We start from the raw sequence: 24,610 nt of genomic DNA, 5'->3' as shown, positions 1-24,610 counted from the left end.
GTTTCCGATAACGCCTTTAATTATCGTACACGAAAACTTTGCGTTAGGCAACTGACGCTCAAGTGTCGTCAAATGGATGGCTTCAACACTTCGCAGGACTTCCGTCACGAGGTGAGTCGAGGTCTAGGATAGAGATGCCTTTGGACTGTGTCTTTGCCTAAAGGCACGACCTACCGCAGACCAGACAGCAAATTCCATGAGAAGTACCTTCCACATCTGAACGATCACGTCAAACACCCTACAATCCATTTGGCAAGCAAATTCCTTCGATTAGAGTACGGTTGAAGATGGTGCTGACGATTCTGGTATGCGCAGTTAGACTTCCCAAAACACGTCAAGAATCCCCAGCCATCGCCGAAGGCCGAGTCCTCCACGCCCGAGGAAGGAAACCATACATCATCATAACCCTTACCTCCCATGAAGTGACAATCTTTGATAGCATGCCAGTAGCCCATTGTTGCATCCGCGAGGCATTTTGAACACCGGTATGAACCCTAACGAACCGAACCGAATCGACGAACAATCCATTATCCTGAAGAGCCTATCGAAGGTTGACTTGTGAAAGGCGCTCTAACAAGGCCTACGCTGGCGACTTAGAGCCCCTTCAGTACATGTCTACCGTTCCTACTCCTGGCGCCTAGCCTCGACCTCCAGTTCGATCAGCATTGCCGGGAAAGCGAGATGCGGAACAGCAACCGCTGTCCAAATCGGTCGGTGGTTGGGAATGCGCTTCTCAAGGGCCTCAGCCGTCTGCTCCCATGAAGTGCGAATGTCGCAGTGATACGAACGAAGCGAGTAAACATCCTCCCACCCGCGGAGACCTGCTGCTTTGAGGACGATGTCGACATTCTCCATGGCCAGCGCAACTTGCTTCTTGCTGTCGTTCGCGTCAAGGGTCCCGTGCTCAGGATCCCAACCTCCCTGCCCCGAACACTTGATGATGCCGTTGCCAAGATCAACAGACTGGGAGTAGTGCCCAAGATCACTATGCTTTTGTGCGGCACCGGGCGGGTTGTTGAACTTGAGGGATGCCATAACTGCTTTGTTCGTGCCTAATCCTGGACTAGGGCGCCTGTCTAACAACTCGCCACGCTGTCAGAATACAATGGGAAACCCGGAAGTTTAACTAGATTTGAAGACAAGAGTTACTTAACTTACCTGCAAAGCGATGCCTCTCTTGATGAAGCTCAGGCTACGGTATGGTGGCACGTAGAGCCAATGGTAGAGGATGCTGAAAATTTTGTTGGAATCTGTGGCTTGTACTTCGCGTCTCCTCCATCTAAATACAAGAGAGAAAAGCATAGAAACAAAAAGACTCTAGAAGACGGAAAGCCGGACAGCAGTGCCTAGTGACGTGATGCTCGCGGCCATGCCACCGTGACCCCACTATTTCGGGATCTACTCTTTTGGACCCCGATTGAAGTTGGAGACTTTGGAGACGCCAGGGGAAGGCCCCCGCGCGACAGAGTAGCCCACCGCCAGTTCACTAGTTGTTCGAGCGCCCATAAGTAAGTAGCATTTGACAGTTGAAAATTCGCATGAATCTAACTTCCTTAGTAGAACTTGATGGTGAATTAATACCCAAATAGTGAGCAGACATACTACAGCTCTCGTGGATGGTTTACCGCCTGTATCGGGGGTCGATTATGTGTCTCGTCTCTGGGCTTGTTAATGGAAATCGCGTTTTGGCTTTCAACTTGGCCGTCTTCATTGTCGTTTATGTTTTCCTAGTAAGTTTGGAAGCTGGTACAGCGCAATCTTTCATTCCGCCCGTAGATTTCCTCATCAAACCCCTAACCCTGTATACTACCTATATCTCGTGTCAGAAGCTCGAGAGATCTCCCTAGCATCTGTGGAAAAGGTTTATTATCGAGTGTCTGTAGCACGCGAGACCAGAACTTCAAGATCGAGTAAGGAAGGAAATCCATTTCTTCTCGAGAAGTTGAGGCACGGGGATCGCCGAGGGACGATGACATCATCGTGACAAGTGTCTCAACTCTCTCAAAAAGCTCGCGCTCAGCTTGACTCTGTCAGTCATAGTAAGGGAGGAAATTCACTGTAGGAACTGACCTCGGCTCCTTATTTGGCGGCTGATTAAATGTAACAGCCATTTTGTAACAAGAATGGCGGCATAAAAGGCTGATAGAGCCATCTCAAATCCCCACGTACTGGCAGACATACGCACAAAGAATGAAACACCGCTGTTTGCGGGCTCCTCCATGAGAGCAACATATTCCTCGATGGCTGGAAGTATGATTGCGGAGGATAGTGGTATTTCGGAAGGCAGGTTTATCAGCTTGGACGCAACCCCTATGGGATTGAAGAGATTCGACGCTAAGGATGTAGAGCCTGAGCTTTCTAAAACCCTCCGCGAGTAAACGAGATGCAAGAGACCCTTGCAGTCGTTATTCAATCTTTGGTCCGCAACATCCCTCGAAGGCAAGTCTGTTGCGGCATCACAGGATTTGATAAGAAGCAACGTCACTTTACTGCGTTTAGTTAGTAGTTGCACCAGTTGGCTATGGTGTGATTTAGTTGTAGGCTTACTCAAGTCGTTCACCCTCTGACCTGGCCAGGGTTTCAAAAGGTAGAAGATGAGCAGCCTCTCGTGTGAACTTCAAACGCTGCAGATGAAGTCCCAGCAAAACCCACACCACTTCCGTGGCAAGTTGGGGAACATGGTTACGTCTCAAATTTGTCTCATCAAGTTCATCCTCATAGCGGAGCAGCTGATCGTATACCGCCACAGCTGTATTTTCCTCTGTGTGAGGCATAGGATCGTGTTCCAGGCCATTCCAAAGGCTTCGAGGACATGGCAGTTGGAGTTGACGGCTAGCCGAGAAAGACGGCATCGGAGAGTCTGAGAGATAGCTGTGGATCGCAAGGGCGCAAAAGGCAAAGGCAAAGCTGCGCTGGGCCACCTCGGTCGTGATTTGCCGTTGCAACTCGGTTTCCAAAGGCGCCACAGCCGAGGCAATGCTGAGGTGGAACCAATGGCTCAGTTTGCAATCGAGAAAACGTAACTCTTCTACTAGGTTAGTTGGCTGTGCTAGTTTGACGTATTCAGATAGTAACAGAAACGTGCTTGTAAGCTGGAGCTCAATTCTTCCGAAGTGTTAGACCATGCGCTCGTGGAAAGGGTGCAGATGCAGAGAAATCTCAAATATTACTCACGATAGTTCAAGGATGTTTGTCGCTCTATAACTGATTGCAATAGAGTCACGGGTGAAATATCTGCTGGCTTCATAGAGCATCTCCCCTATGTCGGTTTCGAATAGGTAAAGTGCTCCTAGTGCAAGCATCGCCGTCTGAAAACCGATGTGCAGTTTTCCGGGGTCTACACTACTGTGTACTAAGGCAATTCTCCCATTTTTCATGAAAGACTTGTAATATCGAGTGCGTGTCTGGATAGATGGGATGGCAAAAGAGGGCTTGTGTTTTAGGTATTCTTCCCATAATGCTTCGGGAGTCTCATGGGCTGGCAATGTGTGCATTGTCAGAGTATCTATACCAAAAGAAAGGTAAAGCAATTGCGGAGAAAGACTTACGATCTTCGTCTCTTGATTCCGTGTTGAGGTCTGTGATTTGCCCAACCAAGTTTAGGAGATCGGGCGGGGCAACCCTTTGGATTGGGACGCGAGCCAGGTCTTCTTTCCTAGCTTGACTATGATTGTTGGAGACGAGGTCACCAGCAATCCGAAATAGACCACTGCTACGAAAGAAGTCCTCGAAATCATGAAGAACATGTTCGCTTCGTGCCGAGTGTAAGAAAGCTGGCCCTGATACCGGACTCAGTTACTGACCAGCAGTGTATCTAAGACTTGAAACCTACGCTGGCTGCAATATTCTGGGGGCAACGGTAGTGTCTCAACATTTCTGGAAACAGACCTTCGCACTGTTCCCTCGAATACTGGGTCGTTGACACGACTCGGCGGTGGAAGGTGATCTTCCTGGTAGGAAGGATCGCTATTTGACTTATGATGAAGTCGCTTGTGACGCTGTAGCAAGTCTCTCCGAGCGAAAGATGAACCACATTCACAAACATATGGCTTCTCCTTCGTATCTAAACAGTCACTCAATCAGCATGGTCTTTTTATCAGAAGCAGCATTAGAGATGTAACGATTGCGTTTCCTTGTGCAGGTGCTACTCACGAGTCCGTGTATGTCGTTGGAGATGTTCGGGCTTTCGAAACCCCCTGCTGCAAAATGAACAGATATGCGGTCTATCTGTCTGCATCTTCATGTGGATGTGTGCGTTGTTGGTGAGGTGTTGGAGACTTCGGTGTCTCCAAAAGGGCAGGGTTCAACAACTGCTTGACTTTTGCTGCGATAATGACGAGTCATGACACCAGGAATACCGGAAGTACTACTGTGACGCTATGACGTCTCCAATTTTCGGGATTTAGACCTCGGCCTCTAGCTGAAATTCTCCATTCCAAATCCCGAGATTGGAGACAATCATCTCTGCCCTCATCAAGCAGGCACTGGCTTCATGTCTCTCCACGGTGAAGCTGTCAAAGGACTAACGCGAGGATGATCGGAAGGAAGCCAGGGACTCGGAAGTTTGCGACTCCACCCGCGAAGTCTGCTTGTACCTCATGGTTCGCCCGCCCTTTCCCATTTCGTAGACGGTAAGGGCCTCCTCTAAAGCCCTTCAAGCAGAGCATCTCGCGTACGCTGTAGTGGCGATCGCCCATGCACCCGGGTGAGTAGATTCCTCCCGTATGTACATGAATATTACTCTGAGTTAAGAACGACTTAGTGTCTCCGGAAGGGCGACTCGTGCACCTTCCTTCCTAGCCTTCGAGGCTTGCGGCCGGCAAAGAGTCGCCATGAAGATCTTCGCCAGGAGTCATCCGTCTTGAACACTAGAAGTCGTGTCATGGCTCACCAAACCGAAGCACATAATAATCTTACAGAGAGCGCGGTGGCTGTCGCGGGGGATCTCAATCTAGACACAGTCATTGGACTCCCTCCTCTTTTCAATGATGATTTCGATGCATTGCAGTTTAACAACATTTTCCATGGAGGCACAGAGGAAGATCTAAACGAGTTCTTTGCAGATATCTTTAGTATTCCTACTTATCCGCGCGCTGACTATGAAAGTCCGCCGGCGACCGTCGTCTCGCCCCTCCAACGCCTTGTTGGGGCCTATACCTCCGATAATGATGTGTATGTTTGCCTCACTTGACGATTCTTTTGCCCCGTGGCTCACATAATTGAGCTGGACACTGACTGTTTGAATGATATTATCTCAGTCTGCGATCATACTACAGATTTCTTCACCCAGCCTTTCCAATACTGCCACCACCGGTTGACAGCCTGATGGATAATGTCTCAGACTCAGCGCCACCGACCAACACATACTCGCCTTCTTCTCCGGTAATCTTGGCTATTCTATCAATTCTCATTCACGTACCACAACTGCGCGGTCATCACAGTTATCCTGAAGTAACAGACGAAGACAATCTTGAAAGGAGCACATCTCTTTCTCAACATGCACTGCACGCGATCACAAGCTGGGAGGTCATAAAAGCCTCGGAGACTCATGCCTTCTCCGCGTCAAGGTTTCATCCAAACGTACCCGGAGAACTTGAGAGACCACTGGCATGTTGCGTGCTGAGTCTCTACCACTATCTGTGTAGAGGAGACATTGAAGAAATGGCGTCTTATGTTCGGAATGCTTTTGGCTTTTTGAGAGAACTGTCTTCAAATACAACAGCTCCGAGACTAGAAGTGCGTTTTGAGGAAAGCCTTCGAAGAGCTTGGTGGATGACAGTGAGTCGCCAAAGTCCTCACTGAAGGCCGCACATCTGACGGTAAACCACACAGTATATGTGCATATGCAATGCATCCATTGTTAATTGCAAGGTGAGATCAAGGAACTAAAAGAAAGGGCTGGCGTGCTCACCATATGCTGATTTGAATCAGTCTCCCGAAGACACAATCGATATTAGTAAAGTCACCATACCATATCCAACTCTTGCCGGAAGCTCAAAGGTGAGCTTTCAATGCTCATTACGTACGGTAGTCTTTGACGTTATAGCTGATTGAGATAGATCTGGGAGCAGACAATACGCGCCGAAGAAACGCTGGTTGCTGCAACACTCTTGCTTGTTGCCTTGGTAAAAGGATTCAACTCTGAGACAGCGGCACAATCCTTACACGATAACATCCGTATCATGGACGATGTCATTGTGCATCTGCTGCATGACAGCGGACAAGATGGAGACCATCGAACACCCAGAGTAGAAGGTTCCGAGTCAAGACTGACTGATTGTTTCCGCACCACAGCCCGCATCCGATTAAACAGGTTCGATTGCTGCTTCTAGATTACGACAAAATGCTGACCTACCACAGCGCCCGCATCAAGCTGCATAGATATCGGGCCATGATGGATAACCTACGTATCCTAAGTCGTTTCGACACCAACCATCGCTCTCGATTATCTACTTCTGATGGCGCTTTGGAGTGTGCGACATCGTTGGATGCTGCAAAAGCAGCCAGGATATTCCCTTTCTCTGCGGCTCAGTCTAAAGCTGTATGCCAACAGTCTGCATCAAATATTGTGCATGGTTTGAATCAGCTGCTTAATTCAGGATCTGCTCGTAAGTCACGCATACTAAATCCCTAGACTTCTCGCTCAACTTCGATTAGTCACTCCTTGCTTCTGCTCTGGTTTGCTTGCAGGATACACCCTCATGATGATTTCCCACTTTGATTCATCAGCACATGCAGAAGGCACACATGATGGAGTGTCGCAGGAGACACGAAAGAGACTTGCAGATGGCGTCAAGACTGCTATTCGAGTACTCGCACATTTCTCTAGAGGCTTTGGTGCCGTAGCGGCTTTGAAAGGTAATGTACCCATAACCTCTAAGACGACCAAAAGCTGATTTTGTGTTTTCAATGAAGATCAACTTGAGATTGCTGCTATTGCATGCGATCTTGCCGAAGGTGGCTCGTACAACACGGGGGCTGCCTAATTTTCTAGCAGCGGACTCCGAGCGGACCCGTGGCGGAGAATCCGTCCCTGAATGGGACTTGGTCGGAAGCGGCCTGATTTTTGGTGAGCGGCGCCGGTGAGGATCCACTTAAGCCCGCCGGTCCGCCGGTCCGCTCCGCAAATCCGCATGCGCACGATAGCGACACGAACGCAGGACACTGGAAGCCTACAAGCCTTCGAAGGTATAAATAGCCCGAAAAATAACCAAAATTCCAATTCTTGGCTGCGCTTGTAATCTTTGCCGTCATCCTCTTAGTTCTTGAACAAGCATTTCGATGCTTCCTTGTGGGCCAACTTCATAAAAGACACGCCTCATCTGGTTTACCAATTACCGCCGTCGACAAACAATATTATCTGACTACTTTTCGGTTACAATTTCAACATGTCTGCTTCACGGCAACTCAGAATCTTGATCACGGGCTGCACACCGGGCGGAACGGGTGCGGCCCTAGCAATTGCCTTCCACAACGCGGGGCATCACGTCTACGCCACAGCGCGTGATCCGTCCAAGATGATGCCGCTCGAGAAGCTGGGAATCGAAACTGTTGCTCTCGATATTACATCAACGTCGTCCATCGCCTCAGCTGTCTCTTCTGTTACCTCCTCCTTGCCCGACGGAAAAGGCTTGGACATGCTTGTCAATAACGCTGCCGGAAGCTACACAATGCCCATTGCAGACGCGTCTTTAGATGCAGCAAAAGAGATGTTCAACGTCAATGTCTGGTCCCAAGTGGCTGTCACCCAAGCGTTTCTGCCTCTCCTGCTCAAGGGAACGGCAGTCCTGTCCGAGGATGGCCATCCAGCTCAGGTGATGATTGTGAACCATACATCGGTGGGATCAGTCACTGCGATACCGTTCCAAGGCATCTACAACTCTTCAAAAGCGGCCTTTGCTTCACTCTCCGACACCATGCGTCTCGAGCTGGCACCTTTCGGGATTCACGTCGTGGAGCTCAAGACAGCTGGTGTGAAAACAAACCTGATCTCGAACAACAAGTTCAACACCAATGGCGAACGGCTGCCGGAAGGTTCGATTTATGAGCCAGCCCGGGAAATTGTGGAGAGGGCTATGAGCCAAGATGAACTTCGAGTTAGAGGAATCTCGCCGCATCAGTGGGCGTCGGAGGTTTCTTCAGCGTTATTGGCAAAGAACCCACCGAGAGTCATCTGGAGAGGTGAGAGTGCACTCTTGTCTCGGGTGGCATCAATGCTGCCGCCGGGACTCTTTGAAGGGATGCTCAAGAAGATGACCAAATTGGATATGGTAGAGAACATCATCAAGGAAGGCAGGCGATGAGGATGTAGGAGTGGCATGAATGCGGGCATGGCAGTATGTGGACAGGGGAGACACCTTTCGCGGCCGCAGAACGACAGCAACGGAGACGTAGCCAGATAATAGTCAAAATTCAGAGCAAACAATAGAATATCTCGCGTCTGATGTAATATTTGCTCTGGATTACTCTTGTTCTTGACATCAATGTCCTACTCGAACGATCATAATAATCCCACGGTCGCATACGAGCACGGCCAGACCAGAATATCCGCGAAAGCTTTCTATCCTTCTTCGCGCCGGAGAAACGATTCTTGGGCTCAGAATTCTCAGGGCTTGGCAAAAGATCATCACGACGGCCTCAGCATTGGCGATGGGCCTGTTATGCGTCCTGTGGAGAAGTGGCAGCCAAGATGCCGACGAGCCGACCGACCCTGGGTAACCGGCACAAGATCGTTCGTCTGTCAAGATGCACACCAAAGCTGGGCAGAAAATCTTATGTTAAGCTTATCTTTGAGTTGAAGCCCACCAAGTGGCCCAATTGTGCCGTCCTAGCCGGCACGGCATCGCTAAGACGTCTGCTGACGCAGCATTCGCCAAGGCTGGTGACTTCAAGTCAAGACACCTTCAACTCCAAAAGGGAACGAACGGACAGGATAAGAGTCGAATGTTCATAAATTTGGAAAGCTTTCACCATGAAGAGGCGAGAACAGTAGCCATTGGTTTGCGAAGACGCCGCTTACTCGCCGAAGCAAAACTTGATACTGAATGGAATTTGAGAAGTCTACGGTGTCTACGAGGAGCTGTTAAGCATGTAAAATCCATCTTCAATAAAAATTCTTCTTTGGTGAGTTTTGATTCAATTGAGAAAGCTTGGGAACACGGCGCTTTCATCAGGTCGATGCGAGTCTACTTGCGGCCGACCTTAGGTTTCCGTCACCTTGGCATCAAAACACCGGAAGAATTGGGTTAGAATATCAATGCGAAAAAATCTAAACGTCGTGTAAACCAGTCCCTGAGAAAAGAAAGAAAGAATTGTTTGCATGGGACGATCCACGTCTCCGATGTTGTTGCGCATTGGATGCTGGCGGGAGTTTGACCCGATCGCAGGAATATCGCAGCTGCATCATTTCACTCGAAGAAGCAAGCCGCAAACTGCACTCAATATCTCTGATCGGAAGTTCCGGGATTACAGCAATGAGACGGCCGGTTACGAGGTGACGTTGATGACGCGGATAGGGAGACCGCGTGAGTCAAATTTGCGCCGGGACCGGTCCTGCTCATTTCCCCCAGTTCATCGGATACCGTACCATGGATGCCAGGAGCATCCGTACAGAGGTCTAGAATTCTGCGTCTATCCGCAACTGCATCCTCATGATTTATCAGACAAAACCCTTGCCAAGGTATCCGATGAACGGGTCCTTGAATGTGAGAAAATAGGACTCGATGGGGCTGGTTGTGTCGCATAGCCGGGAGATATCCCACCGCCCGATGATCTCCAATTTTCCGTAAAGTCAAAACATGCTCTGTAAAAGACTAACGAAGGGGACATATTCTCCATCAATTCGCTGTGCTGTACGCAGATCTACGCGAATACATGATTGGGCCATCGTGGGCTGGTTCAATTGCTGTAGTACTACGATCAATTGCGCAAACAGGGGCGCCGTAGACAACGGACGGCGTTGAATTTATGATTGAACTCTACCTCAACCACCACGTGTCTTTCGCACCAAACGACTTGAATTGAGTTTTTGCATCGTTTCGATGCTGAGTCGCACGAACCCGACTTTGGCCAGAGTGCAATTATTGGCAGCTATGACATTACTAGCAGAGTTTCGGGAAGAAGGGAGAGCTTGAGTCAATCACACTGAAAACAAACGGCCCTGTGCTTCGGGGGCTACGCAGCGGTCGCTAACACGGCCAACACCATAATCCTCTGCCCCCTTTCTTGAGCGTTTGCTTCCAAGGCTCGGCGCCAAGACACGTCAATATCAGCAAGCAGGCTGGAGGCGCGAACGCGCACACCTGCAAACTTGGCTTTGTTTGAGACTCCGGTGCGACAAGAATTCGTTCTGCTGCCTAAGCTTTTTGGGTGTTCGTCGCATGCTGCCAGGCGATAGCTGACAAAAGCAAAGTTCGGGCAGACAGCGGACAGATCGGGAAGGTTGAGACCGATGGACAATGGCGACGTGCATCCTCAAAAGAGCCGCTGAGCAGATGCGCCAAGATCATTCGCCAATCAGAGACCTACATCGGTTCCCATAGCGATCTATTTCCGTCATTTTAGCAGCGTTCGGGCGGGTGATGCGACATTTACGATTGGAACCCAGAGGCACGGGAGAGAGGGATGATCGCAATACATCTGGAGCTAAGGGATGAGACGCTGCCCACTGTCAATGCAGGCCTCCTGATTCCGGGCCAACAATGAAGCCAACTCCAGCGCTAGTGATGAGGTTAACGGAAGTAGACCGCGGAGAAGCTTCAAGCATATCAATTCCGTCTCAAAGTCTGCCGCGGCTTTTAGTAGGAAACATATTGGGGGCGATGTGAGCTGAGCCGTGGCGACATCGTCTTGAAATTCTGAAAAGCGGCATTGACACTCATATGTCCAAGACAAATCGACAACGGCCAGGCCACCAGGTGATCAGCATCGCATGTACGATCCGATGTTCCACGAATCAAAACATCAGACGAAGTCATTTCGTACACAAGCCGAACACGACCATGGACGCTGACGTTGCATTGGGGGGAGAGCACAAGCACCTCTACCTTAATTCTCTACCTCCGACATGCGGTACGGGAAGCCAAGCTCAGTTTCAACAGAAAGACGTAGATACGACTGTAATCGTACCTTAAGACATCATCAACGTCTAGTACAGGATTGGACCGACCCCACCTTGTGAGAAAAGCGGCCGGGACGTGTCCGGTCTCCTGTAAATGACCCTCTGCTCACGAAGAGGCCCGGCCTCCGGAAGAGTGGGCGACGAGCCCCGGCCACACCGGCAGGCAAAAGACGAGACAGACCAACGGATGACAGCAGCGCGCAGACGGGAAAACAACATTTTCCATGGTAATCGTGGCGTTCAAAATTTTCACCATGGATTTCGAGGCCGCCTCCGATGGCCAGTGCAAATCCTCACCGCGGCAGATCCTCCCTCATACCACCCCATAATAGGGGCCAAATATATGCGGCTGCATCACCGGTATCAACTTGCGGCTGTTCCCAACCAGGCTATCCTTGGCGTATATGCGATGATCTATAGCTCTCAGAGCACTAGTTCTCGAACTTTCGTGCTGGCAAAGTCTTATGATTTACCGATTATACGGTTCGATACGGAGACTGCTGAGACAGATTCTCCATGTCATTGTGGACGGCGATCAGAGCAGGAATCGGATAAGATATTCTCCATTGAAGCGACCTTAAAACGTCTGAACTGGACCGAACAAGCCGACAAGCGATGCGCCCGGCCCAAACTGACGTGACGAGAGCGCCCGGAGGCCATGAAGGGGGCCGGACTGCAGGATCGTATGCGCGCGAGGAAACAACGGGCAGCAAATCTCGGGTGCCTCGTTCTCGTCACCGCAGCGGCCGTCATCATCTGGCCCGCCAAGACCCTGAGCACTTTCCCTCACGCATCTTGGAATCCCAATCCGCGCGGCCGCGACTAGTGACGCGGGATGGCAATATGGACATCATGATTTTTCGTCTGAGGAGGTCTTGGCATTGCTTTGGAAAACTGGGGAGAGTGGAGTCTTACGATAGAGACGTTGGCGGTGGTTGGCTTGGCTGACTGGACGGCGACCCTGGCCATCCTGCTCGTCTGTTTCGAAACGACCTGCAAGGGGTGGTGCGACATTGAGATGTGCCCCTGGCAGACGCCATGGGGGAGTGGGCAGCAAGATGGCGCCGCTTGTGGTGTGTGTGGGAGTGATTGAAGAGCCAGGGATACAGCGAGAGTTGTCTGCAGACCGAGAGTGAGTGACGGTTTTGACAGACTGAAAGTCGGGGCTGTTGCGATGTTGGTGTGGGCGCGTGGCTGAGCAGGGCCCAGGGGCGATTCCCGCCCGTGAACCGGATTGGGCCATCACTTTATTCAAGACCTGGGATTCGTCTGTGTTCAAGCTTTGGGGCCAAGGAGATCGAATTAAAGGGCGGGACTGGCTAGTCAGGACACGGGGGTCCCCCGTCGAGATTCCGATGCGGGAGCGGCCATCACACCTCTCTTTCGGGCAACGACCTGCAAGCAAACAATCAAGTTGGGATGAGTCCATGTCCCGAACCGGGAATTGTGTCCGTCTTCCGATGGAGCTTACAGCCGGAGGGATGCCACCACCACCGGCCAACGCCTAACTCATGCCAGTCCACTACTACCGGTGCTGCATGGCAGTTGGCGCTGAGTCTGACAGGATCTCTTGGGATGAGCCCACATTGTGGGAACACGGTGGATTAGTGGCTCCAGTGCGATCTTCAGTACCTGCATCGACGCTTTCATTTCCTCCGCGTCGCTTGTTGATTGATACCTGTGTAGTCTGCGGAAGAGATGGAGCCTCTTGGCCTTGGCTGGAGTTGGACCAGTTCCCGTTCTAGTCTGGACCACATCTAATATTGGCGTCGGTAACTGTAGTGTAACTCCACGGTAGACATGGACGTGGGAAGATACCATCCATCCTGGCAGCTCGCTTGATATAAGTAACGGCGTGATATCCAGCCAAGAGCAGCTCTTTCTGTCTCTCATCACTTTCAACTCACACCTCTTCGGTCTTCATTGTTCATTACACTCTTTCAAGCAGGCTTGATTCTATTTCTTCGTTCTCTCAAGTAGACAAGCCTTTTTCCTCTCACTTATCTCGCCTTCCTTACCAACCAATCAACCAACCCAACAACCAACCATCAAAATGAAGTACTCCGTCGCCCTCACTCTCACCACCATGGTGCTCGGCATCGCCGCCGCTCCCGCCGCCCAGGCCGCTCCCAAGGAGCACAACCTTGCCCGCGCCGAGTCCGGCTACTTCGACCTCATTCACAAGCTCGCTCGCGCTGAGAAGGCCAGCCCCTCCAAGACCAAGTCCGCGAAGAAGCCCAAGAAGACCCACGCCACCAAGACCCGTTCCCCCGGCTCCATCATCACCTCCGCCCCCGGCAACGGCACCGCTTCCTTCGCCATCGCCGCTGCCAGCAACGGCACCTCCGGAGGTGACATCCCCGCCGCCTCCGGTACCTCCGTCCTCAAGGCCGCCCAGACCATCGCCGCCGGCGAGTCTTTCGACGGTGGCATGAAGATGTTCGACCGCGGTGTCTCCTGCACTGGCCAGGCTGAGGGCGGTGACTCCGACTCCGTCTTCATCCTCGAGAAGGGCGCCTCCCTCTCCAACGTCATCATCGGCCCTAACCAGATTGAGGGTGTCCACTGCAACGGTGGCTGCACTCTCACCAACGTCTGGTGGTCTGCTGTCTGCGAGGATGCCTTCACCATCAAGAAGCAGGATGCCGGCGAGACCACCAAGATCACCGGCGGTGGTGCCACCGGTGCTTCCGACAAGGTCCTCCAGCACAACGGTGCCGGTACCCTCTCCGTCTCTGGCTTCACTGTTTCCGACTTCGGCAAGCTCTACCGCAGCTGCGGCAACTGCAAGACCATGTACGAGCGCCACGTTATCTTCGACGACATCAACGCCTCCTCTGGAAAGCTCCTTGCTGGTAAGTTCTTCGCTCCTTCACCCAGCCTTCTGTGAAACCCCATCTAACATCTGTTCCTCCAGGTATCAACTCCAACTACGGTGACACTGCTACCTTCACCAACGTTGTTGCCAAGAGCGTCAGCGAGGTCTGCACCGAGTTCAAGGGCAACGACTCCGGTGATGAGCCCACCGAGATCTCCAGCGGCCCGTCGACCGCCTGCAAGTACTCTACCTCCGACGTCACCAGCTCTTAAGCTCCTGAACAAAATCGCGAGATCTGCTCGGGCACTTTTTGACCCGAACGAGAGACTCAACAGTGCCACATTCCGTGAAAAGGCACTCATGTATAGGCTTGTTTACTTGTAGATATTCTTCCTTCTGTACATGCCCATATAGCGTGTATGTATTTAGACTCAATGAGCCCTGTGGGCAGTTGTCACCCAAAGCTTGCGCGTTTTGTGCTTCATCGTGAATAGTGCTCTCATTACTAGCCGCTCAACGCCTCTATTGGCTATCAGATGACTTGAAAACTAAACCTTCCTATGATGCGACACTAGTGAAGGACAAACTTGGACGCCTTCCTGTCTCCATTACGCCATTGGTCTATGGCTCTGCCATACATGTACCCATGCAAATATGCGTCGCCAACATAGCGACACTCTGAGCGACACCCCTCAGGGCGAAGAACCACTGGCGTGGAGCAGCCAAGCGGGACGACGACCGTATCTCCGACAGCCATGAATCCAGATCCGATGCCAATGCGATCGCCCTCAGTTATGTAAAAGCATCGACCCATCATCCGAGAGCCGAAGTGTTCCTGAAGGAATCTCCGACGAGCGTCAGGCTTGATATCAGTTTTCGCATCAATGTACTTCTCAAGTTCTTGATCAAGAGGCAGATGCGGCAACCTCTCTCGGATCAACGACGCAAAGACATGGAAGCAGGCGGTCACCCAGTCGAATGAATTGGCCCATTTTCGAGGCACTTGATTGAGACAAAGTGCCCTGCAGAAAAGGTCTTGAGCTTCGATGTCGTCGGCCTTGTACGTCGCCAGCAGAAGCGCTCTCCAGTGGATGAAAGCCATCAGATAGTCTGCCAGTGTGCACAGTGTGCCGACGGCAATGCCATGAGTGCGGATGGTGTCAATCTCAAGAGCGGTGATCTCAATCTTGTTTCGACGATCGTCTTTGAAGGAAAACTTGATCTCTTTGCGTTGCGATGCGGAGAAGGGCGGCTCAAAGCCCATAGCGCCCAAAGCAACGGTGTCGGGAATGTGAGACCAGTCTGGGACCCACGAGGGTAGATTCGCAGTGTTCATGTGAGGCGGGTAGTGAATGGCCTCGCAAATCACGTCGAAACGTCCAGTTGTTGATATAAGAAAATCTACCACGTCCGTGTAGATTTCTTTGACGGATAGACTGTAGTCGACTGGGAAGTCCTTGCGCACGTCTTCCGTGAGCAAACCTAAGATTCCGAAGACTTTGTCTTTCGGATCAGCGGAGAATTTCCGTCGACAGACGCGCATAACCTCCAGAAGAGAATCCTCCCCATAGTGTCTCAAAGCCCGGATGTCTGGAAGACTTCCAGGACCTTGATAAGTCAAAATCTGGGAGTAGGTGAAGTGGTTCTGTGCTGCTCTGGCGTATGTCCGGCCCTGGGAATTTCCAGGAAAGTAGTAGTCCAAGTCACCCTTGTGTCTTTGGAAAACGTTGGACGCTTCTCTGTAGACATCCCACGGAAGCTTGTTGGAGCCGCAATAGACAGTGACGGAGCGTGCATTGAAGACTTCTTGTACCACCCACAGTCTCTTCCAGTAGTCTCTTTCGAAAAGAGAGACGGCTGCTGCGATGTCTCTCTCGTTACTTTTGGAGGAAAGAAGTTTCGTAATCTTGTCTGGTGATCCCGAGTGTTGAGTCATTCTCAGGAGAAAGTCGGCCGCGTCAGAACTTCGGTCTGCTTCTGGGCCAAGCCAGACAGCTACGGACTCTGCCCTCGAGTAGATCTTTGTCATCATTTGAACTTGTTGTGTTCTTTCATCCCTGTTGTGCTGATCGATACAGAGCGCGTCCACCCATACGGTGACTATCTCATTCTTTCGTCGGAGAGCTTGCAAGGCGCCATGCAAACTAGCAGATACCGAAATCTCAGTGCCTTCAAGTTCCAAACGTCGCGTGTCCCCTGCGTCGCCCCACGCATACGATATAGCGATATAGTCCGGTAATTTTGTAATTGGAGCATGGAATACTTCGCATTTGATCTTGAACATTCGCGCCGGAAGTAGTCTGATCAATCTGATTTCAGACTCTCCTAATGCGTTGTATCGATAGAGTCTGTCGCCGAGTGTGCCAGTCGCGGATGAAGGGAATGACTGCCCGGATGTTGCGAGGGACGGCGATGTTGCGACTGACCGGCCAGCCGAGCTTGGCCTCTTATGCCATGAGCGTTGCTCTTTCTGTTGCATGACTTTCGGAAACAACACATTGGCATCCGGTCTCGAAGGTGTGGAGGCCACCGTCTCATGGCGTGGATTTACTTCAACACTCACTTGAGGAATCCGAGCATCGCGAGATCCATTCCTCCTAGGAGCCAGAGGGTACGAAGAGACGCCGGTTGGAGCGAATGGTGCTGGTCGCGGAGGGCTGAGGGCGCGGGGTGGTCGCACATCCTGCGAAGAGAACCGGCGATGGTCGTTCCTCAACGGAGGTGGAGATGGGACACGACTGGAGTACTGTTCGACATGAACACGCTTCAGTCTCGGCGGAGGGGATGGTCTTCTCGCCTCTGTTGACACCTGAGGCTCTCTGCGATCGACAAAGACTGTCCGCTTCTTCTGCCGAGCTTCATCGTCCGAATGATAACCTCGATTCGACTGAGGCACTGCCAGATACTCGAAATCGTCTGACAGTCGGGGATCCCTATATCTTCCAGCCATGATAGCATGAAGAGGAGACGAAAGTAGATGAGGAATTTGCCGGCTGTAGTTTGCTTCTCTTGACTTTGAGGGTTTGAAATAGGGCCGTGGTCAATATTTGAGGAGTTCGGCCCTCAAGTATGAGTGTTAAGAGGAGTGAGACGAGCGGGGTTGAAATCAGGCTGCGAGATTTTGTTGAAATCTGACACCGTGAGATGAAGTAACCAATGGGATTGGCCGATTAGTACATAGCACTGCTGCATGTGGTCATACTTAAGTGGGTAGAGCACAGTTATGCATGCACGTTCGGTTCAGCTGGACTCAGCCTGATTTTAGCTGGCATGGATCAGGATAAGGTCAAGTCTACTTTGCACATGGCATCATGTGGTAAGAACAATTTTTGAGGCCGCTTGTTTGGCTCCACAGGTTTGGATGAAGGACTTGGTTCTACTCAACTTGACTATATAAAGACTTGTTCTTGCTTCGCTAACGAATAGACCGCCCGGATCTTTGGGATGACTTACCGGGAGCTTCCCAACCTCGAACTACGTTTCCTTACGCTTCCAACATTGCCGGGCTCTTCATGCTTCTCAAGCATGTTTCTAAGTTTTCTAGCTTTATGCCACGCTGATAGTTCAATGTCTTCTCCATAGGCCAGGCAATGCCACGGCCAGCTCCAAAGATCCCCCGATACTTGTTCCACACATTTCCCGGGTCCTGCTTCAAACTTGCTTCTATCAATCGCATACCCCATTCCTCTCTCGTGAACTCAATCTCGTTAAACCTCTTCTCCACTAAGTCAGCAATCCTCCCATAAGAGATTGTATCCCCTGCTACAAATACCACATTGCTCCCATTACCTGGAATGCCCCTCGGCTCAAATACAACCTCCGCTGTCATCCTCGCGATGTCCTCCGGTCCCGTCACTGTTATCTCCACATCCCAGCCCCCCAGCGCCCTCAACTTCCTCTCCTCAAAGTCCACGACTCCAAACTCTTTCACAAACAAGAAACTCATAAACAGCCCCGTGCTAATGATGATCCACTCCGTATTGGTCTGCGCGCGTAGCATATCTCTCACGTCGAGTTGCTCGTCAAACAAGACCTGCGGACTCCCGCGTCCGATGACATCGTAGTCAACGCCGAACTGCCAGGGAATGTAGCGGCGGACGCTGGACTGCAATGCAGCCTGACAAATACGACGTTGGGTTCCTGTGGGACCAACAAAGCCGGTGCAGCTGATGACGGTGTCGTATTTGCTGAAGAGTGCGGCGAGGTCTGCGATGGAATCGTTCACGACATCGCCCGCTTCGACGGAGACACCGAGTGCTTTGATGTCCGAGACACTCTTGGATTTCGATGGGTCGGTAGAAGAGATGGTTGATGGCCGCAGGAGAACCGAGATGTTGGCGTCTTTTGACCGAGAGGGGTGTGAGGTGAGTGCTTTGAGCATCGCTGAGCCCAACTCGCCGGCTCCGAGAACAAGGATAGACATGTTGGGGGCGCTCGTGGTTGCCTTTGGGATTGTTGCCAGAAGGGATTCGTTCAATGTTCGGTTTACAGCTGGGAATTACGAAGGAGTATTGAATCTGACGCAGGTAGGTACGATGATGTGTTGAAAACTAGCTCGAATGAGGTGCAATCCGCCGCCTTGATATACTCTGAATGACGTTTAAAGGATGCTTAACCCAACTTAAGCGACGCCATGAGAGTACGTAATCAAGCAGGTTGCAAGCGGCGATGAAATCCTTCCACGGAGCTCCGCGGCCGGTGATACGGCCGCTAAGTCCGGGTGTGGAGCCTCGGGTGGGACTGCCGAGCGGCGATCCCATCCTTCGGCTCACGGCAGGCCGGGATTCTGGTGGGAGGCATTCCTGCGACTAAAGCAAGGAACTGGACTAGACTCATATCATGCATGTATGTACACATAGCATTTCCAATGTCACCAACAAAGCCTCCTTCTATAATGTTGCTTGACCTCACCGAAGGATACTCTAGGGCAAAAAGCGACGTAGTCAGATGGCGCCGAAGTAAGTACCTCGCTGCCATTTTCTTTCGGAATCACCAGCCTCACGATCATTTCAAAGTCAGACAGTATCTTTCTCGAAATCCAATCTAGCGTCACTGGCAAGCGCATATGACATCGCAGAACCTTCCCAGAACAACTCTCCAAGCTTCGGCATGCCTTTGAAGAATGCAGACGCTTTTTCGGCCAACGAGGACCGGTGCTTTCCGGAGAAAGCATCGCTTTATATGAGAAGAACGTCTTCAGCAAAGGAAATGATTGGGGCGGTCAAGTCCGCTCCGTTCCATCACACATGTCAACTTCCCTCGTGATACGCACTCAATACCAACATGGTTGGATGCTACTAGTGATTGTTTCAGAGTTTTGGGACGCTGTCGTCGGTGGTCTGTATACGATTTGAATAAGCGAGAAAAAAAAGATGACGGATTACTTAGAAGGCTTGAGCTTCGAGGTAAGGTATGGTTGATGTTTTCTCTCGGAAATACTACCCGCAGGATGAGAGTACGTGTCATCATGGTGACAAAGCTTCGGGCGTGAAACTTTGAGAGAGGTTGGCGAGATTCTGGATGAAGAGCCTAGCGTTGCATGCTCTTCGAATATAACGTCTTTTCAGACAAGATACTTGTCACAATGCCGCACGTCCACGCAACGGAATTATCAGGTGTCTGGGGAAGAAACAGTCCCATATCTAACAGTACCTAGCCAAAAGATTGGTAGCCTAGTATTCTTAGGACAAATGTAGGGCCCTACAAATTGTTCAAAATTTGAAGGCTGTCTTGACTGGTCTAAGCTGGGCCATTTTCATCGTCGAGTTTGTGTCGCTGAAACATCGTCCCCCTCTGAAACCTTACTCGGCTCGTTACATACTTGGTTACTCTCTGTTAGTCATTTTTGCTGTCTTGCATGAATCTATTCGCTATAATACCCCAGGGACAAGTATATCTTGCCGTCGCGAAGCTGGCGCAGGTGAATTCCCACCCACAGACCAAACCATAGTCCTTGGACTCACATGAGACCGTGTCGATGAAGTAATCGGTTCAACTCATCGCTGCATTCGGTGAGACTCCAGATTTGCACACGATTTAACGCTTTAAATGGTAACCACAACCCGCTCTACTTGTTGCCGACATAGGACCACCACCGGCGCGCCCGCGCGTACACACGATCGTACCTGCGATTACCCCCATGGAGCCTAGCCTCTGTCAACGCTCATAACCATGATCAAGTTTGATACTGAGGTGTCTCATTTCACGGAACCGTTCATAAACACAGTCAATTATCTCGTGGGATAGTGTCTGTTCACAGCGCCCCATTGGGTGCCTAATGTGCGCGTGGAAATACGAACGTGCCTTTGACATGACGCTTTTCTCTTCGCACATGCCGCCCAGTCTCAGTCTCTCAGACCATTGCGGACTTTTGTACAAGCCTCATCATTCCTCAACAGTATTCGTATTTAATCACAATAATCCGCGGGAAGAAATGCCGCAGGAGGAATCAAACACATCGCGTGCTGAGAAACTTCTGCATGAGTTGAGTCCAGACATCTAGCCTCTACCAGGAGCTTGCAGAACTGTACGCAATCCTGTCCAGAGATACTTCTTGCCTTAACAGCCCGGGAGGGCCCATTCCGTGGAGAGGCTAACAGATGTACCTACGAAAGATCATACTGTTTTATCCTGAAGGAGTTCAAAGGACTTGGACTCTAGCGGCGTCACGAAAGATAATTCTGGCGGGCACTAATCACTAAATATATTTACAGCGTCCTCCAGCCATCATAGACTTTCTTCAAACAATGTCTTTGTGCATCGTCTGGTCGTTCCAAATGGATTTCAGTGATACGCCATGAGGAATGGAACAGTTTCTCTGGGAACCGCGTGGATGACATGATGTTGCGTCTCAAGGCCACCAATAGTTTCTGGCGGCAACGTGACTGCCGTCCATCATCAGTGCTTTTCAGTCCGGTGAAATCCATGCCGAATACACGTTGGGAACACTTTGATAAGTACCTAGTAATTATTAAGCGTGAGAAGCGTGTTGAGGCTAGATGTACGGACGTACACTGCCACTGATAAATTTGGATGCCTTATGCGCTGAGGCACTCCTTGATTGGCCGTGAGAATCCGGGAACGGAAGGATTAGTCCGCTTCTTAAATACTAAAGTCTGTACGTTAGGGGACCTTGGAATCTGACGCATCGTGTAGTTCACTGTCTTGCCCTGGATCAAGTACCAAAGTGTGCGGAAGTGCGCACCTTTTTGAGGCGTGCTGGGCCAATTCAGCTGATAGCTAGCTACACTCCCTTCGCGTATCCAAAGATGAACAATCCATGACTTCTCACATTGCCAGCAAATTTCGTGCTGGCTCATTCTGGTGTTAAAAATTGGCGGTATTGAACCTGGGCCGTCTGAAACGACATTCTTAGAGCTGTAAACCCTGTTGCATGTGACCGTTGTACGTATTGGTGGCTCTCCTGTGATCTGTAATCTGGTATCCTTGGATGTTGGGTTTTAGTTGAGAATCAGTCTTCCTCAATGCGTTGGAAGACGGCATATTTTATCAACCTACCTGTGGAACGGGATTATCGACGTTGATATGCATGCAATGGTATTACTGGTATGTTAGACCTATAGACCCATCTTGACCGATAAAATTTGCCATTCATCAATTTACCTTATCTTTAGAAGAGAATAGGGCATCATCCTTATACTTTGCTTAGGCAGAATGTTTCCAAAATATTCCATGTTTTCATGCATGCTGGATCGACACTGGGCTGTTCCTGTTGTTCAGTTTGCACGGCTGAGAAATTGTCGATTTTGTCTTTGAAGCTTTTAGGCGTCACTTCCATACACGGCACTCTCCGTTCGTCACTTTTGATTTCTGACGTCAACGTATGCATTTATGATACATCAGAGACACCTGAAAAGCTATCTCGCGGACGAAGAGCTATCGCACTGATATGCAAGCGTAAACGGGACAAACTCACTAGACTCAGCCGAAACCACGGGATCTTTTCTAAACATCGCTGTAGTGAAGTTGAATGTCATTGTTGTGTGTGTTATGCAAGCCATTCCATAGCTAAAGTAGCGCACTATAAGAGCTCTGGTGGTGTACGCACAATCATACACTCACCTCTACACCCTAGCTCTATACGAGAACAGCTCCTTGTGTGCCATTGCAGATTAAGATCCTTTATAAACACGCTCATGTGCATGATGGTCGGGTTTCTCTCAACAGCGCCAATGGCGGGGTACAACCCAGAATGCTGATACAGTGCGTCTCCGATTCCACATACTTGAGACCAGATCCGGTGGGGTCGGTAAACCACAGATCTCGACTCACGGTTCTTGAATTCGGAAATGTCTTCGTATTTGACGGTTATAGTCCACGGAAAGGGATGACGTGGGGAGGATCAAGCATGGGAACTTTGAGACTCACACGTAAGAAATCTCACATCTGTCGGAACTCCGCAGGGTCGATCACTATCCTATGCAGCGATAACTACGTTGAGACTAGCCGCGGAACAGGCCATGCATTCCCTGGGGAGACCAAACGACAGTTTGTGCAAAGATCGTACTCTTTATATTGAGAAAAGTCACGCGGGGATTCTGATCACCGCTGGCAACGCGTTACAGAGTCTTGTTAGGCGGACTGTCATCTATAAAATGGGAATGTGCAACAACTACCACAACCGGAAACACAATGAATCGGAACAACAGCAAAGTGGATCGATCGCCTGGATGAAATATCTTGATGGCCATCTCGTCTATGAGCTGGGCGATCCATGTGGTGGAAGGTAAGCTTGTGTTTACAGACTGCATACGACGTCCACAATGTCGCCGTCGTTCTTCATTTGTAGATTTCATCGCGACGTGATTCAACATGAACATGAAATGGATCGTCTTGCATGGGCTGCAACAAGAAACTTCGTCTCAGGCCTAGGCATGGGCGTGGTGAATATCTCAGATGGATCTTGAATCACACATACTGGAGCTCGCAGATAAAATAATTGGCTGGGGCATTCAGACCCTTCGATGAAGAAGAGGAGTAAAATTTTGGTTATAGTCTCAGACCATCAGTTTGATAGCTGTAGACTTCTAGGGTGATCTGGTGACCATATGTTGCTCCAAGCACTTGCATTCAAGGTTTACGGCGGCCATTGCTGACACTGCGATGGCCACTTGGAATGACTCTGGTGAGAGCTTGCTGATAATGTTGCATTTCTCTATATGAATAAAGGTTTGCCACATGTCGTGCTTCACCCGCACAGTTAATGTTGTCCGCAATTTGTTCTTGACTCTGTTCATCTAATGAAGTTGAACCTAGTTCAAGCAGGTTCTGCCAAATGAATATGCTTTCAAGCCGTGGGCAGTATGCGCACATTTCCTATGCTCGTCATCTTCTCTGACTGGCTGTTGTATATTCTTCCGTTATTGGACTTTTCTTCATGAAGTCAAAACCGTAACAGACTTTGCTTGATAGACAGTTTACCGAGGCACAGCATGGAACAAACCACTGCAAGTTATGTCGATATCGACTGTCAGCAGTGCGACGAAACAGATTATCTGCGCGAAGATCCGAGATAAACCAGGACCAAAAATATTTGCTTAAATACGTTTGTGCGTGGCGACGATTTTGGGTCACGAAACGTGACAATCATATCACAACGAGATTCGAGGTCTTTGAGCCTTTGGAAACTTCTGCATGAGTTGCGAAGCTGCCAGGTGGTCCTTACAGTTGAAGTAAAACTGCGCGACCACCCAACAATATTAGTCTTTTCTTACCGGGCTGTGAAGGCTAGCAGACCCCGTGTCTGGGTATGTTTTCCATTAACCTCCCTGGGAAGGTGTTTCCAGCGCATCCATATCACGGCAAGACATCAAGATCAGGGCATCATGGTACCTGTCAGAACGCGAATACGTTAAGTGGGATGGGACGTGCGATAGAGCGGCCGAAGCATGCGCCGGGGGAAGGATATGTTGGGGCCGAGCCCGAGGCCGTAGCGTTTCGGGGTTCGGGGTGGGGCACACGTCGGACCCGGATGGGTTCGCCTGCGCGACGTATCTGCTATGAAGTGAATCAGTGAGAAGCTATCCCCTATGAAAATAGTAGATATTAATGATGTTTTTGTGGAAGGGGGAAATGTATGGCCGCCAATGAATCGAATTTGGAAAGCCGCACAATCTGTTAGACATTCATCGTGACATATCTGGGGTAAAGGTGCCTGTACCATGGCGGACTATGGCATTGTTTTGGGCCATCGAATGTGCGTCGGATCGAATGTCGGGACATGACGTAAAAGGACCGAGAGGGTCCGGAAGGAGAAAGGTATCCAGCCCTGGCAAATTTGAGGAAAGCGGAGGGACACCGCGGCGTACATATGTGTTGACGACAGGCATATTATCTCGGGTGCTTTAGCGCATATGGGGCGTCGGGCGTCGGGGGTGGCGGAGGATGGCGTGGACGAGGTCGACGTCATTTGTCATTTCCGCCAAACCATGGGATTGGAATGCGCGTGTCTGAGCATCGGAATTCGATGGCACCTTGACGGGGAACTGGAGCGGTGTTTGTGTGGCGGGAGGACGTCTGTTTGTCTCGCGTGCTGCAGGTCTGGGTATTTGTTTGCATCCAGTGGGGACGTGGAAGAGACAAGAAGGAATTGTTCCGGCAGTGGCTGGCAAACAAACACTCGGCAGGAGCGAGAAGATCCAGGGAGCAGACAG

The 24,610-nt window shown here is 50.5% G+C and overlaps 6 protein-coding genes across 6 annotated transcripts; 3 read left to right on the top strand and 3 right to left on the bottom strand.

Moving 5' to 3' along the window:
* Positions 1–624: 624 nt before the first annotated feature.
* CGCS363_v001593 (RutC family protein) lies at positions 625–1,035 on the bottom strand (the record flags this gene model as incomplete). Its single annotated transcript, XM_036633442.1, has 1 exon — positions 625–1,035. One exon carries the CDS (start codon positions 1,033–1,035, stop codon positions 625–627), a length of 411 nt encoding a protein of 136 aa, XP_036501326.1.
* Positions 1,036–5,835: 4,800 nt separating this feature from the next.
* CGCS363_v001592 (uncharacterized protein) lies at positions 5,836–6,986 on the top strand (the record flags this gene model as incomplete). The annotated part of the gene is made up of 6 exons (XM_036633441.1): positions 5,836–5,871; positions 5,932–6,000; positions 6,060–6,313; positions 6,361–6,608; positions 6,658–6,858; positions 6,916–6,986. 6 exons carry the CDS (start codon positions 5,836–5,838, stop codon positions 6,984–6,986), a joined length of 879 nt encoding a protein of 292 aa, XP_036501327.1.
* A 402-nt stretch (positions 6,987–7,388) lies between these two features.
* On the top strand, positions 7,389–8,303 carry cctT-1 (Short-chain dehydrogenase cctT; the record flags this gene model as incomplete). Its single annotated transcript, XM_036633440.1, has 1 exon — positions 7,389–8,303. The coding sequence occupies one exon, from the start codon at positions 7,389–7,391 to the stop codon at positions 8,301–8,303; it is 915 nt and encodes a 304-aa protein (XP_036501328.1).
* Positions 8,304–13,172: 4,869 nt separating this feature from the next.
* On the top strand, positions 13,173–14,209 carry plyD-1 (putative pectate lyase D; the record flags this gene model as incomplete). Its single annotated transcript, XM_036633439.1, has 2 exons — positions 13,173–13,974; positions 14,037–14,209. 2 exons carry the CDS (start codon positions 13,173–13,175, stop codon positions 14,207–14,209), a joined length of 975 nt encoding a protein of 324 aa, XP_036501329.1.
* Positions 14,210–14,508: 299 nt separating this feature from the next.
* Positions 14,509–15,969, bottom strand: CGCS363_v001589 (uncharacterized protein; the record flags this gene model as incomplete). The annotated part of the gene is made up of 1 exon (XM_036633438.1): positions 14,509–15,969. One exon carries the CDS (start codon positions 15,967–15,969, stop codon positions 14,509–14,511), a length of 1,461 nt encoding a protein of 486 aa, XP_036502344.1.
* A 1,452-nt stretch (positions 15,970–17,421) lies between these two features.
* CGCS363_v001588 (Isoflavone reductase-like protein P3) lies at positions 17,422–18,360 on the bottom strand (the record flags this gene model as incomplete). Its single annotated transcript, XM_036633437.1, has 1 exon — positions 17,422–18,360. The coding sequence occupies one exon, from the start codon at positions 18,358–18,360 to the stop codon at positions 17,422–17,424; it is 939 nt and encodes a 312-aa protein (XP_036502343.1).
* Between the last annotated feature and the right edge of the window lie 6,250 nt (positions 18,361–24,610).

This window comes from Colletotrichum siamense (assembly GCF_013390195.1).
Source record: "Colletotrichum siamense strain Cg363 chromosome Unknown KSG_Cg363_contig01, whole genome shotgun sequence".
In the NCBI taxonomy this organism is placed as follows: Eukaryota; Fungi; Ascomycota; class Sordariomycetes; order Glomerellales; family Glomerellaceae; genus Colletotrichum; species Colletotrichum siamense.
Note: the sequence above shows the minus strand (reverse complement) of the source record. Positions and strands in the feature narration are given on the sequence as shown.